Source organism: Myotis yumanensis, unplaced genomic scaffold (genome assembly GCF_028538775.1).
Source record: "Myotis yumanensis isolate MYYU_CA2020_CCGP unplaced genomic scaffold, mMyoYum1.0.hap1 SCAF_9, whole genome shotgun sequence".
Classification (NCBI taxonomy): domain Eukaryota; kingdom Metazoa; phylum Chordata; class Mammalia; order Chiroptera; family Vespertilionidae; genus Myotis; species Myotis yumanensis.
In genome coordinates, this window is record NW_027223760.1 from 72978218 (window position 1) to 72995314 (window position 17097).

The following is a 17097-nucleotide window of genomic DNA, read 5'->3' on the forward strand; positions in this document are numbered from 1 at the left end:
AAATGTAACTTTACCAAAATTAAAAACTGTTGTCATTTGGAAGACATTGTAAAGACAATAAAATGGCAAACCACAGATGGGAGGGATATATTTGTAAAACACCCATCTGAAAAAGAACTTTGAGTCTACAATATATAAAGATCTTTTAAGACTTAATAATAGAATAAGCAATAAACTTTTAAAAAACCAACTAAACTAAAAGACAATGATCTTGACAAACACATAACCAAAGTAGATATACAGATGGTAGGTAAGTATGTGAAAATATGGCCAAAAATCATTAGTCTTTAGGCTAATGGAAATTAAAACCACAATTAAAATCTACTATAACACTCACAAGAATAGCTAAAATTAAAATGACTAACAATATCATGGGCTGATAAAAATGTAGAGCAATTGGAATTATCATAATTATTGATGGGAATGTAAAATGGTACATATATCTTGGAAAATAGTTTAGCATTTATTTACAAAATTAAACACATACTTATCAAATTATTAGGAAATCCCAATCTTATGTATTTACCCAAGAGAATGAAGACATATGTATACAAAAAGATGTGTCAGTAAATGACTGTAGTTAGCTTTACTCATAATAACCCAAAACTGTAGCAACCCAATTGTTCTTCAACTAAAGAATGGATAAATTGGGGTTTATATGTATACAATGGAATACAAATCAGCAATAAAAAGGAAATGCACTACTGATATATGCTACAACATGGATGCATCTACACTAATAAAAGAGAAACATGGTAATTGGCGTACGACCGCTACCCTTCCCATTGGCTAATCAGCGTATCCTTATGCAAATTAACTGTCAGCCAAGATGGCGGCCGGTAGCCATGCACTGAAGCGAGCAGGGAGGCTTGCTTCCTCCAGGAACTGGGAACTCCAACGTTCCCCGCCTCACTTGCCGGAGGGACTCTCAACTGCAACTCTAAGCAACTATTACTATGTTGCAAATAAGAAGCTAAACAAAACCGGCTTTCAGTCAGCCCCGGACCGCAACATTGTATCTATGTTTTCAGCAGCGAAGCCTCAGAGCTAAAGCTGGCCCAGAATAAAAAAAAAAAAAAGAAAACAAGGAGCGGTTGGGAGCTTTTAGTCAACTGCCAGCGGGAAAACAGCCCTCAGCCCCTCAGCCAGCCTGGCCAGGCACCCCAGTGGGGACCCCCACCCTGATCCAGGACACCCTTCAGGGCAAACCAGCTGGCCCCCACCCGTGCACCAGGCCTCTATTCTATATAGTAAAAGGGTAATATGCCTCCCAGCACCGGGATCAGCGTGACAGGGGGCAGCGCCCAAACCCCCTGATCAGCCCTGCTCTGTGCCTGATAGGGGGGAGCTCCCCAATCCCCCGATTGCCCTGCAGCTCTGTGTGTGACAGGGTGCAGCGCACCAACCCCCTGATCGGCCCTGCTCTGTGTGTGACAGGGGGCGGTGCCCCAACTCCCCTATCGGCCCTGCCTTGAGCCTGACCAGGGGCTGCACTTAGGGATTGGGCCTGCCCTCTGCCACCCAGGAGCAGGCCTAAGCCAGCAGGTCGTTATCTCCCGAGGGGTCCCAGACTGTGAGAGGGCACAGGCCGGGCTGGGGGACCCTCCCCCCCCCCCCCGAGTGCACAAATTTTTGTGCACCGGGCCTCTAGTCTTAAAATAATTATCCAATATAATAAAACCCTAATATGCAAATTGACTGAACAGCGGAAGGACCAGTTGCTATGATGCGCACTGACCACCATGGGGCAGACGCTCAATGCAGGAGCTGCTTCCTGGTGGTCAGTGCACTCCCACAGGGGAAGCGCCACTCAGCCAGAAGCCAGGCTCATGGCCGGCGAGTGCAGCTGCAGTGGCTGGAGCCTCTCCCACCTTGATGGCAGTGCTAAGGACCCCTGGCAGGGAGCAGGCCTAAGCCGGCAGGTGGACATTCCTCAAGGGCTCCTGGACTACGAGAGGGTGCCAGCCGGGCTAAGGAACGCCCCCCCGCCCCGCAGTGCATGAATGCCGTGCACCGGGCCTCTAGTACTGATATAAAAGAATGCACACTGCATGATTCCAGCTTAATGAAAATCTAGGAAAAGCTAACTTATATGACAATAGTTGCCAGAAGCTAAAAGGTGGGAGGAGATTAACTACAAAAGTACATGAGAAAAATTTCAGAAGTGATGAAAATGTTCTATATCTCAATTGTGATGGAGGTAATAAGGATATAAACAGGTGTCAAAACTCATAGAATTTTCTGCTTAAAATTGGTGACTTTTACTGTATTGAATTATTATCTCAGAAGAAGCTGACCAAAACAGATACCTAATGCAGGGAGATGTACTAGTAGTAAAGTATCTCTGAGTAGTGTGATTATAGAAGTAAATGAAATAAATCTGCACTAAATAAATTCTCTGCTTAAGTTTTGTTTGGCCACACATTAATGGAGACCTCTTGTGATACAGCCTTGTTGCATATTTCCCTAGAAATAGAAGTAGAGAGATGGGTGGTGAGATTTATTCAACGTTGTGTTGCCAGTGACTAGGTAATACAGGGTGTCCCCCCAAAATGTATATACACTAACAGCTGATAGCTCAATTAATGTTCTTTTTTTCTTTTTTTTCAGATTTAACCCATTGTAATTCATAATGGGTGAAAAGTGTGTATAAGTTTTTAGGGGACACCCTATATTTTTATGTACTAGGTACTTTCAGTCAAAGTTTGTGAATAAAAATTGAACTATACACAAACTCTCAAAACACTTTAAAAAGCCTAGGTTCATTCAATATTCTTACATTCAATAATTAGACAATAACATTCATAAGGTATTAGCTAGTTTGTATATTTCATTGTTTAGAACTACCCTGCACAATTATTTCATGGCAAAAACAAATTAAGAGAGTTTTGTGGATCACATTTGGATGAGCAACTTTTAATTCATGATACAGGTATTTCATCAGTTCATTCCTTCAATCGTTTGCTTTTTTTTGTTGTTGTTGTTAATCCTCACCCAAGGATACTTTTTCTATTGGTTCTTAGAGAGAGTGAAAGGGAGGGAGGGAGAGAGGAGAGAAAGAGAAACACTGATATAAGAGAAACACATCAATTGGTTGCTTCCCTGCAGGCACCACAACCAAGGCTGGAATAGAACCTGCAACCCAGGTACTGCCTCCCCCTTTTTTAAAATATATTTTTATTGATTTCAGAGAGGAAGGGAGAGGGAGAGAGAGATTCCTTGATTTGGAATTGAACCCAAGCTCCTTCATTGCACAAGCCAATGCTCCAACCACTGAGCATAGCAGCCAGGGCTAAATGATTGTGTGTTTTTTTCAACAATAAGGAAAATATTTTAATATTTTTTAGTTAGGAAAACAATTCTATAAGCATTAACTAAATTCTTCAACATCAATTTCTTTATACCCTTTACACATAGGAAAAATTAAGACAGAATTCCTCTATGCTTGAATTATGGAGAATTAACTTATTCTTTGAAGAATTTTATTCGAAGTAATAAATATTAAAAATGTAAAAAAAGTTATCTGCTGCTTATAAAACTGAATATATGGCTAACTTAAGAAATGACTATATGTTTTATAAACCAAGAGAAGAAAACTTCTTGATATTAAATTTTAAAGTAACTAAACAATTTAAAAATGAATTTACATTGTGGAATTGTGTACCTGAAACCTGTATAATTTTGTTAAACAATATCACCCCAATAAATTCAATAAAAAGGAAAAAAAGAAGTGAATTTGCAAAATAAATAGTATACTTACAATTTGTTGCCACTTGAAATTGAGAGTAAAGTGCTTGAGTAACTGAATTCCAAAATGTGTATAAAATTTCAGACTGTCCATCCTGTGACTCCAAAAGAGAGATTTATTCATTAATTATAAAAAACTATAATGGATAAGATGTAATGTGAAAATGTATTTCAATGCATTGAAATGAAAATTTCTAAGGCAACTACCAAACAATGGAATGATTAAGTAACAAAGTGGAATATAGATCATATCTCAAGTTCAGGTAAACAATCATCCTCCTGCTCTACTTACTAGATGTGTGAGTTTGGGCAAGTTGCTTACTCATTCTGTGCCCCCTTTCCATCTGTAAAACGGAGATGATAACAGTACCTGCATTGCAGGATTTTTTGTTGTTGTTATTGTTTGTCCTTTTTTTCCTCTTTATTTATTCTCACTGCAGAATTATGAAGATTTAAGAAGGCTATAAAAGTTATGTCTTGGGACAGTTCCTGACATATAATAAACCCTCAATGAATGTTAATTATCACAATTATTATCATCACCTTTTGAAATAAAAAAGGAACTTCTGTGACCATAACAAAATGATGGACAAAGCATGCTCAGACTAAGAAGAGCCATCGGATATAATCCGCCAATTATAAAAGAGAACGGCCTGAAACATAGATACAGTTTTGTTTTGTTTGCTTTAAGACTGGAATGACTACTACTTAGCTGAGCACAATATTTTTTCATTCAACTTGGGGGTACATATTTTAGAAAGTAACTACTAAAAAGAGATAATATTAGTTCAAATTTCATTTGTTAAATCAAGACAAAGTACTTGGAGATTGTTAAAACAGAATCACACTTCCAGAAATTTTACCAAGTACTTTTTAAAAAAATACAACATCTATTCCTGATAAAAACTTTCAGCAAACTAGGAATAGAAAGGAGCTTTCTCAACCTGCTAAAAGGCATTTATGAACAATGAAATGATAAAATCATGCATAATGGAAAAGACTGAGTGCTTCACCCCTAAAATTAGGGAGAAAACAATGATTTCTTTCGGCTCTCATTAATTCTATTAATATTCAATGAACAAGAAAATGGCTTCCACCTAGTACAACAAATAAGAAAAAGACTTCAGTTTGGAAAGGGAAAAGGGAAAATGGTCTTTATTTATAGATGAATTGATCATCTATGTAAATAATTTGATGGAATCTACAAGAAAGTGACCTGAACTAGTAAGTGATATTTTGCAAGATTACAGAATACAAGATCAATATACAAAAATCTGTTGTACTTTTACATATAATTAGTAATGTGTAATTGAGAATTGCAATTTAATAAGTCCATATACAGAAACATCAAAGAATAAGAAATACGAATAAATCTGTTAAAAGATGAACAACATCTGAAAACTATATTATTGAGAGAAAGTAAAGAAGATCTAAATAAGAAGAGGTACCTTACTTGTGGGTAGATACATTCACTATTGTTAAGATGTCCATTCTTCCCAAATTGATCTATAATCTCAATAGGTGTTTTGGAGAAATTGACAGGCTGATTCCAAAAGTCAAATAGAAATACAAAGAACCTGGGAAGCCCAACACAACTTTGAAAAAGAAAAGCAAAACTAGAGAGCTAACAATATCCGATTACAAGACTTTTTATAAAACTACAGTATTTAAGGAAATGTGGGGTTAGCGAAAAGTTAAAGACTTAGATCGTTGGTGCAGAATAGAGTCCAAAAATATACTCAGGCATATATTCAGTGGTGACATAATAGTCTTTTTAACAAGTAATACTGAACCATTTGAATACCCAAATGTTAAGCCTGAAATTCTAAGACTTATAGAAGAAAACAATAAAACTTTGTGACCATGGAATAAGCAAAGATTTCACAGATGCAACACCAAAAGCTCTTTTCATAAAAGAAAAAAATTTTGATATATAGGACTTACTAAAAATTAAAAATTTCTGCTTTCTAAAATACTCCAATAAGAGAATATAAGACAAGGCCTAGAATGGCAAAAATATTTGCAAATCACATATCTAATAAAGGACTTACGTCTAAAAAACTCTCAAAACTCATAAAGAAAACAGATAACCGAGTTTTAAAAATAGGCTAAAAATTTGAATAGACACTTCACAGATAGATATGAAATAAACCCAATTTAAAAGAACTCACCATACCAAGTGCTGGTGTTGGTGAGGATATAGAGCAACTGTAACTCTTATATACTGCTGATGGGAAATGTAAAATTGTTCAAACATTTTGGAAGACCGTTTGACAGTTTCTTAAAAAGTTAAACATAAAGTACCATATGACTAAGCAATAGACTCCTAGGCACTAATCCAGAGAAGAAATAAATGGATATATTTATTTCCATCCAAAGTCTTGTATACAAGTGTCCATAACCGTCTACTCCCTGTGTATTGAAATTTTCTTCCTTCTGTATGTTTCAGGTTTCTTCTTCTTGTACATATTAAGAAGTCATACGGATTAAGGTCCCAGTCATATTGGATTAAGATCCACCCTAATGACCCCATTTTAATTTACTTTTTTGAAGACCTATCTCCAAATGTGAATTTAAAAATGCTACCTCTGGGTGATATAATTAAATATGGGGCTTCCAATATTATTTTAGGGTGAAGCACTCAGTCGTCTCCATTATGCATGATTTTACCATTTCATTGTTCATAAATGCCTTTTAGCAGGTTGAGAAAGCTCCTTTCTATTCCTAGTTTGCTAAAAGTTCTTATCAGGAATGAATGTTAGATTTTATCAAGTGCTTTTCCTGCATATATTGAGATGATATGGTTTTCTTTTTTTGTTTGTTGGCTTTCCTTTTCCAATTAGTTTTATACTAAAACAGCAATTAATCCTCCACAAATTTTACTCTCTCATATTTTCCATACCCATGTCTTTATGCTATTTTCTGGATAATTTAATAAATTCTATCTGCTAGGCTGCTAATTCATTCTCTGGCTTTACGTGATATCTGTTTAATGCATCTGCTAAATTTTTTATTTTAATAATTTCATTCTTAATTTCTAAATGTTCTATTTGGTTCCTTTTTTATCTAAATGGTCTTTTGAAATAATACTTTGTTTCTCATTTTTATTCCATTTTTTTATTTCTAAAATATATCAGGTAGAAATATTTCAAGTTTTCAGCAGATCATTCTAAACTCTGAAGTCCATACTATAAAAGTTCTTCAGGAATCTAAAATCTGTCTTGCATTGTCTTTATTTTTCCTTCTGACTCTCAGTCATACTTCTACTTTATTTATAGGCTAGGTGATTTTTTACTGTGAGCTCATATCTGGCTGACCTTAATACATGGAGAATCCTGATGGCTAAACTAGAAATGCTTCCCTCCACAGACGATCTGCGTTTGTTTCTTGTGGAAGTGAAACACTGTTACTGAGGACCATGCTAGCCATTGTCACAGGTATCAGCTTTGTGCAAGACTATCTGGTTTATTCTTCTATCTTCTTATATGTATTTGTTAGTTTGTTTATCCTCACCTGAGGATGTGTTTACTGATTTGAGAGAGAGAGGGGGAGATGTAGGGAGAAAGGTAGAAAGAGAGAGAGACAGAGAAAGAGAGATACATCAAGGTAAGAGAGAAACATTGATCTGTTGCCTCTCATATGTGCCCCCACCAGGATCAAACCCACAATCTCGGTATATGCCCTTACCAAGAATCAAACCTGCAGCCTTCTGGTGTGCTAGATGACGCTCCAATCGACCAAGCCACACCAGCCAGGGCATTCTTCTATGTTTTCAGAGCCCCAGAGACCTACTTGACTGATCCTATCATTGACATGAACATTTGATCCTGGGGCTACCAGGTTTTGTAATGACATACCTCACAAATCTCCACTAAAATTTCAACCACTTTACCTGTTTGTATATGTATATGTATATGTATATGTATATATGTATGCCCCTCAGAGATTCTCTCACTTTTTTGCAGGCCCAACAGTACATTCAAAATGATGCTTTTCTAATTTATCTAGAATTTGTGCATACCAAGAATGTTATATGTTCAATTTTTAAAAAAATACAATTCCATCAATAGAATTTGTGCATACCATAGTGAGAGGGCCCTTAAGAATATCTGGTTCCTATACAAGTAAAAGCATAAATCTAACCTTTGCAGATAAAGAATCTCTGTAGATAATATCTGACTTAAATACTTAACTGACTATTGCTACTTGATTTTTTAAAATATATTTATATGTATATTTTTATTTCAGAGAGGAAGAGAGAGGGAGAGATAGAAACATCAATGTTGAGAGAGAATCATAGATCGGCTGCTTCCTGTATGCCCCCTACTGGGGATTGAGCCTGCCACCCCGGCACGTGCCCTTTACCAGAATTGAACCCAGGACCCGTCAGTCCCCAGGCTGACACTCTATCCACTGAGCCTAACTGGCTAAGGTGCTACTTGATTTTTTAAATCAAATTGAGATGGGACAGGTAAATTGTTTTTTTCTCATAAAATTAAAAAGATTTCACATTTGGGTGCCCTAAAATTTTGCTCAGTCTCGAATGCTATAATGAAATCATTTGCTATGTCTAAAAAAGAAAAAACACACATTAGTTTCATTTTAACTATGAAAACTAATGCTTTCATGTTGAGTAGCTACATGCTGAACACATCCCAAATTTAGCCTAATACATCCCACACACATGATTACAAGATTCTGTTCAATGATAAAAATTGCTGGCTTAGAAAATGAAAGTATCATATCTACACTCCCACATACAGCTAAACTGGCTTAATTCCATAGATGAGACTCTAAAACCTGTTTTTGACTATGTGGATCCTGAATAATTTGTCAATAATTTGCTTCATTCACTTTCAAACAAAATGTTAAATAATATTGATGATTATATAGTAATACTGTAACTCAACTTGTTTTAAAAGATACTAATATTAGACTTTTGATATGTAAAAAATAAAGTCTAAAATTCCAATTTAAAATGAAATTACTCCTTCAAGTAAACTATAGAAAATACAGTATAGAGCTTGTCTCAGGTGGGCGTTCACCAAGGAGAAGGCCATGTTCAGTTTGAGTGCCAAAATCGTGAAGCCCAATGGTGAGAAGCCAGATGAGTTCGAGTCCAGCATCTCCCAGGCTCTGCTGGCGCTGGAGATGAACTCAGACTTTAAGGCCCAGCTACTGGAGCTGAACTGAACCAATCACAACGACCAAGGAAACTGAAATTGGTGGCTGTTGGAAAGCTATGATAATCTTTGTTCTAGTAAGTTCCTCAACTGAAGTCTTTCCAGAAAACACAAGTTCAGCTGGTATGTAAGTTGGAGAAGTTAAGTGGGAAGCACATTGTCTTTATCATTCTGCCTAAGTCAACTCAACAAAACCGGACAAAGAATAAGCAAAAGAGTCCCAGGAACCGGACCCTAACAGCCGTGCACAATACCATCCTGGGGTCTTGGTTTACCCAAGAGAAATTGTGGGTGAGAAAATCCACATGAAACTGGATGGCAGCTGGCTCATAAAGGTTCATTTGGATAAAGCTCAGCAGAACAACGTGGAATACAAGGTTGAAACCTTTTCTGGTGTCTATAAGAAGCTCACGGGCAAGTGTGTTAATTTTAAATTCCCAGAGTTTCATTTGTAAATAAAAATGACTAAATAAAATATTGTTCTCGGTGAAAAGAAAGAACATAAAATATAGAAGAGGAAAAAAGTATATTATACACTTAAATGCCGTAAATAATCTGATTAATAGGTATGAATGTGTCTTTTCAAACTATAGTATGAACTGAAAATAATAAGCTAATTTTATAAATTTACAGAGAATTTATTAAATTAAGCAGAAGCAAAATTAGTTATCTTAACTAAGGAAAGCTTTGAAAAGGTTCCACATTTAAACTATGTTCCTAAGATTTAGTATTTCCAATATAATTGGTTGTTCTATTTTATACTCAACCCACTTATGCCCTCTTCACACCTTGATGTGTTCCTAATAGCACAATTAATATCTATATATCAAGATGAAATCATATATCCCTATTCTTAATAATCCTTTTTAAAAATATATATTTTATTGATTTTTTACCGAGAGGAAGGGAAGGGATAGAGAGTTAGAAACATCGATCAGCTGCCTCCTGCACACTCCCTACTGGGGATGTGCCCACAACCAAGGTATATGCCCTTGACTGGAATCGAACCTGGGACCCTTGAGTCCGCAGGCCGATGTTCTATCCACTAAGCCAAACCAGTTAGGGCCCTAATAATCCTCTTTAATCGATAATAATACACAGGCATTTAAAACCTGATCCACATAAGCTGCCAATGCCCATTCACTATAATAACTGAATGTTGATGGGAAGTGATACGAGTTTTTAAAAATATATATTTTTATTAATTTCAGAGAGGAAGGGAGAGTGGGAGAGAGAGAAAAACATCAATGATGAAAGAGAATCATTGATTGGCTGCCTCTTACATATCCTACATGGGATTGAGCCCGCAACCTGGGCCGAGACTCCTAGTTTACAGGTCAACACTCAACCACTGAGCCACTCTGGCCAGGCTGATAAGAGTTTTTAATGTTGAAACTTTGCTCAATGCAATAACATCACAAATATAAGCCTCTTTAAATGGCACTATTCCTTTTTTATTTTTTAGACTCTCTTGGGTATAATGGGTTCATTATACTTGTTCTAATGTTGTTAGCAGAATATTAAGTAAACTATTAAAAAGAAACAAAACATATACAAAAGATTAGATAGTAAAAGCTTGAAACCAAGCCACTCCATTTAAAGACTAAATTAATTTGGGTAGAAAGATGCCCAAAATAAGAAGAAATGAATGATTAACACTACATGTGCAGTTGCTTGCCTATAATAATGAAGACCCGATATTAGTTATCCCATCTACTAGGAGATGTAAAAAACTAATAACTATGTACCAATTGGCAAAAGCATCTTATTGTTTCTTTCACATAATTAAAAGCAAATTATGAAGCAGGATAATTTAAGTAGGTATATAATATATGTGTAGAAAAAAGTTAACAGAGTAGGTCTGAGACTGCTGTAGTTAAAAATGCCTGCTTAGCCCTAACCGGTTTGGCTCAGCGGATAGAGCATCGGCCTGCAAACTCAAGGGTCCCAGGTTCGATTCTGGTCAAGGGCATGTACCTTGGTTGCGGGCACATCCCCAGTAGGGAGTGTGCAGGAGGCAGCTGATCGATGTTTCTCTTTCATCGATGTTTCTAACTCTCTATCCCTTTCCCTTCCTCTCTGTAAAAAATCAATAAAATATATATTTTTTTAAAAATGCCTAATGGATAAGGCATTGGCCTCCTAAAAAATGCCTGCTTACAAGACTGGTCCTTACCTGGCATCTTGGATTTTGAGAGGATCCTCATGATTCTCTAACTGATAGGAGTGCTGACTACATATAAACTGCTTGTACAAATAATGTGTGCTGAACACCTGCTTTCCTTTGGGAAATCTAGAGTTTTGGTACGTGCTAGGCCCTGACCTCTGATGAAAACCCTGGTCTTCTAGGCTCAAAATGAGCTCCCCTGGAAGACATTTCATGTCTGATGTCACAACTCATTGGCAGAGAAATGAAGGGTGTCCTGTGTAACTCTAAGGGGAGAGGACTCTAGGAAGCTTGCACCTGGTTTCCTCCAGACTTCACCATATGCACATTTCCCTTTGCTAATTTTACTTGCACTATATACTTGCACTATAATAAATCATAGCCACGAGCATGACTATAGGCTGAGTGCTGTGAATGCTCTTAATGCATCACCAAACTTGAAGGTAGTTTTGGAAATCCCCAACATGATATATAAAATATTTAAACTTTTAAACTACGAAGGAAACTACATATACCATGACACTGGAACCTTAGAGAATTTTTTTCTTTGGAGCCCCAGGTATTAATATTTAATGGTGAATAATCAGTTATTCTATTAATTATTATCAAAAACGTATCAAAAAGAATGAATAAAATGTAGTCAGGGTTTCCCATGCCCAGAAAGAATTCTTACTGCTCATCCAGCCAGCAGATCAGTGGATGATAGGAGAGTGATTTCAGAATTTGGAAAATGAATATAGTAATGTGTCATTTATGAAAAATTAGCAACTGAATGGATCTTACTATCTTTAGTGGAGATTTTATAAGACACTATAATAACCACTAATTAAATCTCTTATTTACCAAAAAGTTTCATCTTATTCTTTAGAACATTTACAATGAATTATTTACATGAAAAAGGGAAATTACTATATGCATTTCAAAAATTAAAGAGTATTGCTTCTAGAAACTACTCAATAAACAAACCTGTTTAAACATATATTGCAAAATAAAAATTTGTGGTTGTCAAGAAATATACTTATTTTCCTATAGCTATTTGACATGTAGCCTCTCTGTAAGATATAAACACAGATAACACTAACTCATTATCTCTTTGCAGTTTTCAATAAAGAGACAAAAATGTTTTCATTTAAACATACCTTAACTATTTCGTCAATGAAACAAATGTGAGAAACGGGATCTCTCTTCTTGGCTAATATTTTTTGTAGATGTTGTACCTAAAAAGAGGAAGAGAGGAAAATGTATATAATTAGGTGTTTTCAAATGAAACAAGTATGCAGAGTAGGTACCAGAAAAAGCAAGGGAAGGGAAATGGCATTTTGGCAGAGCCTTTCTGTATATGATAATTAGCTACTGTAGTTATTTTGAATACTCAGAGATTCACAGAAACCTTCCCAAGGTCACAGAACTTGAAATAACCAGGAGTTAATCCATAATTAATGTTCTTTTCACTCTCAGAAATACTTACCTGTCCACAAACAGTACAAATATGGTCCACAAGTTTCTCCATATTGGTCCAGAGGGAAGCACGAAAAGCTGCCGTGTTTCCTGGAGTTGGCATGGTAGATCGTCCAGGTCCCCCTATTTATATGAGTGACAAAGAAACAAAAAAATAAAATTTTCTAATTATAACAACTATATATTATTATAAAAAGCATACACAGCCACGTAGCTCAGCTGGTTGTAGCGTCATTCCGATACGTCAAGGTTGCAGGTTCAATCCGTGGTCAGGACACATATAATAATCAACCAATGAATGCATAAATAAGAGAAACAAAATAATACTCATCATAATAGATTATAAGAAAACTGATTAATAATTCATGAGTTCATAGTGAAAAATCATGCTTAAAAGGATGGGAAGTGCTGTTTACAGAAGAGTGTCAGGTAATAAATGCAGATGAAATGACAGAATTAGAAAAAAATTGCCATTTTGAAACTACTAGGAAAGTAATTAATTGAGATAAAGATTATCGGATACAAAAACATCAGGAGAAATGTTACAGGAAACAGGATATTCACATGGATTCAAAGTATGTGCCACAATTACTTACTAATTACAAAGAAAAGAGTATTTCTGCAAGGAACAATCTGGCATACACCACAGTAACCAAGTGATTTCATTTAGCATCAGCAATTATGAGAGAGACTAACATAATTTTGGTGCTTCCTGATATGATGTAATGGGGAATACACATCACCACCTCACCAGTTTGTTTACCCTAAATGTAATCATGAAGAAACAGTCAGTTAAATCCAGACAAATCCAGATTGTGGGGCTCTCCAAACATGTTAATACCATAGTGGACAAAAAAGGCAGTGAAGTTGTTTCTGATTAAAAGAGAGTTAAACAGACAAGATAACCAATAGAAAAGCATAATGCCTCATTGGTTCAAGTTGGTGGGAAGATAGTTATAAAAATATTTTTGAGAACAACTGAAAAATGTTGAATATAAATTACATATTAAATAATATTAATGTATCTGTTAAATTTCTTGAGATTGATATCTAAGAATGTTACTGTATGTACTACACACACACAAACAACTATTTGTACAGGTTTAAAATGTTTCAACATAAAAAGAAGGAATTTTAGTCTCCAATTGAAAAGTATAAATTTCAATCCAAACTAAGCTTAAAAAACAAGAGCGCATCAGCGATTAGTCTATCCTACATTTACGGAGGGAAAAACAAAACAAAACAGAGGCTGTGTTTGTAGGCTGCTTTACTTTAGCTTTTAAACAATTCTGTTTAGAAAAGAATTACATGTACCTTTAGTAAGGATATGCTTTGATAATTTCTACTCTGATCATTGAAAAGTAATAAAAAAGAGAAACATGTAGAAAAGAGATATTGCTTAAAAACATAATTCCTGTTTGAAATCTAGGTCTAATTAATCTTTAAAATCATTTGCACTGTTTTGCAAAGACTATTAAGGAAAAACATAGAAGGAATAGAGAGATAATACTGAAACAATCTCTCATGTTATATAGAATATAAACTTGTAATAGTGAGGAAAGGCTATATAGTATCTTTGTGAAAATAAAAACTACTAATCAAATTCCTGGACTATGTACAACTTGGTTTTATTATAAAGAAATATGGGATGCATCAACTCATTACTCTCAAAATAAATACCAGCAGGAATACAAGAAGATACTATTTTCTGCTCATATTTATTTTGGAGAAACAGATACAGAAAAACAAGATCACAGTCACAGGCCTGATTACTTCTAGAGACTTTATTTTTCTTACTTATAACTTCGTACCTAAAGATTTTTATTCTCATAAGCTAAATACTTCTCGTTGAAGATATAAATATGATAGAAATAATCAATGAACATAGACAGCCATGTAAAAGAAGAAAGAATAATTAAGACAAAAACAAAAGCCATTATTAGTTAGCTTGGGAGGACTCATGAAACAAAATAAATAATGTCATAAACTAAGTTTTATTAAAGTGGTAGGAGAAACTGAGAAATTCTCAAAGAAACAACACGTAAGAGTAATTTCCAGTTATAGTGGAATAAAATCATTTTCCTACTCTCATCCCTTGAAAGACAATGAAAATAAGAACACAAAGTATAGCAAAACGTCAACTTAAAAAACAAAACAATAAACCAACAACAAATTAAAACTTCAACCGTGAGATTATGAAGCATGTATCCCAAATGCTGTAGGTAAATCACAATGAGCAAGGGGCCAGATAGCTGACATCTGAGGCCATTAACAAAGAACAAATTGTTCTTAAGAATTTTGAATCCAATGATTCTTTGCTTAGATTTGAGATGGATAGACATGGATGGTCTAGGGAAGAAGTTAGTAATGTGTTCATGTTGCAGAGTGGCAAAGAAGGAAAAGCTGAAAGAGAAATTAGTATAATAAAATGAAAATGACATTGTATAAGAATTAGCTCTCTAGCTTGGGGAGACTATTAGAGGTAAAATGAGGTGAAAAAAGAAAGAAGCCCTAGCCAGTTTGGCTCAGTGGATAGAGCATCGGCTGGCAGACTGAAGGGACCTGGGTTCAATTCCAGTCAAGGGCACATACCTCAGTTGTAGGCTTGATCCCTGGCTTGATTGGGGGTGGGGGTGGGGGGTGTGGGGGCGGGGGAGGCAACCAACCGATACATCTCTCTCACATTGATGTTTCTCTCTCACTGTCTCTACCCCTCCCTTCCACTCTCTCTAAAAATCAAGGGAAAAATATCCTTGAGTGAGGATAAAAAATTAAAAATAAAAAAAAGTAAAGAAAAGCAGAGAATATGAGATTTCCATACAAAAAATGTTTAAAGGCTTTACTGGGATTCACACTAAGTTCCAGAATAGACGAAAATTTGAGAAAAGAAGTATTACAAGGTAGAAATAAATAAAAATTGATGTATTATTGCTAAGAGAGTAATTTTAAAAATAGAGTCAGGAGAATGGCCAGCATGGTTCAGTGTTTGAGTGTCAACCTATGAACCAGGAGGTCACAGTTTGATTCCTGATCAGGGCACATGCCTGGGTTGAGGGCTAGATCCCCAGTGTGAGGTGTGCAGGAAGCAGTCGATCAATGATTCTCATCATTGATATTTCTATCTCTCCCTCTCCCTTCCTCTCTGAAATCAATAAAAATCTATTTTAAAAAATAGTCAGGATGCTATTAAGGAAGTGGGGCCTATGCACATCTTGTGCTTCAGTACTTAAAAAGTACTAGTACTTGTGCTAGTAAGTTGCTAAACATTTTGCTAAACTCAGCTCAAGATGGAGTCATAAACATCCTGAAATGACAACTGCCCTAGGACCTTATATCAGGGATTCTAAACTGTGTGCAGCAAGAGGCATGCTGGTGTGCCGAGAGAATTTTTAAGACGTGCAATAACCACACTATTTAGTCAGGGCTGTGGACCTCATTTCCCTTAGATTGTCCAATAAAAATATGACGACAGCCAACACAACAGCCATCTGGTGTGAACGAATCAAAATTATACCGTTTTTTGTCAGAACAGCAAAAAATATATTTTGTGTGTGCCACAGAATTTTTGGTAACTAGTTTATGTGTACTATGAGATGAAAAAGTTGAAAATCACTGCTGTATATGAATTTTACTTCCTTCCTTGCAGTTTTTGCCTCCCTTTTTGCATATTGAAACTAACCAATTCCCTTTAACCTAGCCAGCAACCCTTTATTTGCATGAATTATATTTTGTGGTGGTTGTCTTTATAAGAGGGATAAACACCTTTCTTTGTTCTCTCCAGAGCACAGTTTGGATTGCTACCTAAACCTGCATCTCTGGGTTTAAAATCCTTTAACACCCCAAATACACTTTTAATTTGTTTTACAGCCTCAAATTTTTACTGGTTAATACTAGACAACAAACCTAATTCAAAGTTATGGACTGTCCCAGGTCTCTTCCTACAACCATTCCCATACTATTCTTCAAGGAACAAGCAGTGCCTTCCAAGGATGAACAGTAATTAGAAACAAAGCGACATGAAACCTAACACATATATTGGGGTGGAGAAGGGCAGAGGAAATAAATAAAGGAAAAAGTGATGATAAACATAGGTTACAAAAAAAAAAACCACCTCCAAAGGAAACAACAGGAAGGGCTACTTAATTTTCCACTGTCTCAAAGTAATTAGAGAAAACATTCTCAGTATGAATATAGAACAAAGGTTAAGACCACATTAGAAAAAAATTAATAATGATCAAGGGTGAAAACACAATCAGACATGGGAAATAGGCAGGAGGAAACCATACAAAATTAAATAAAATACAAAGATATAAAATATAATTAAGAAGATACTAAAAATGTAACATTCAATCTCAAAATATATCCTAAAAAAATGACTGAACATTAAAGGTAAAGAAAGAACCATTCAGACATCAAAGAAAAAATAAGTGAGCTATGTGAGCCGTAAAAATCTGATTGGCAATTCCATTTCTGGTTCCACATGTAAGGAGCTTGGAAGTACCACTCTGTCTTAACAACAAAGAAAAAGCTGAACTCACTGAA

General features: G+C 35.6%; 1 protein-coding gene and 1 pseudogene across 4 annotated transcripts in view; one reads left to right on the forward strand and one right to left on the reverse strand.

Moving 5' to 3' along the window:
* The window catches only part of COG5 (component of oligomeric golgi complex 5), a 205364-nt gene that overhangs the window by 82910 nt on the left and 105357 nt on the right, over positions 1-17097 (reverse strand). For 3 of the 4 annotated variants that reach the window (XM_070424649.1, XM_070424651.1, XM_070424648.1), the window contains exons 9-11: positions 12566-12678; positions 12237-12314; positions 3761-3848 (exon numbers count right to left, since the gene is read on the reverse strand). In XM_070424649.1, coding sequence (XP_070280750.1) covers positions 3761-3848; positions 12237-12314; positions 12566-12678 — 279 coding nt within the window. The remainder of the gene's footprint in view (positions 1-3760; positions 3849-12236; positions 12315-12565; positions 12679-17097) is intronic. The other variant, XM_070424650.1, reaches the window with a different exon arrangement.
* Positions 8806-9385, forward strand: LOC139017018 (small ribosomal subunit protein eS7-like; annotated as a pseudogene).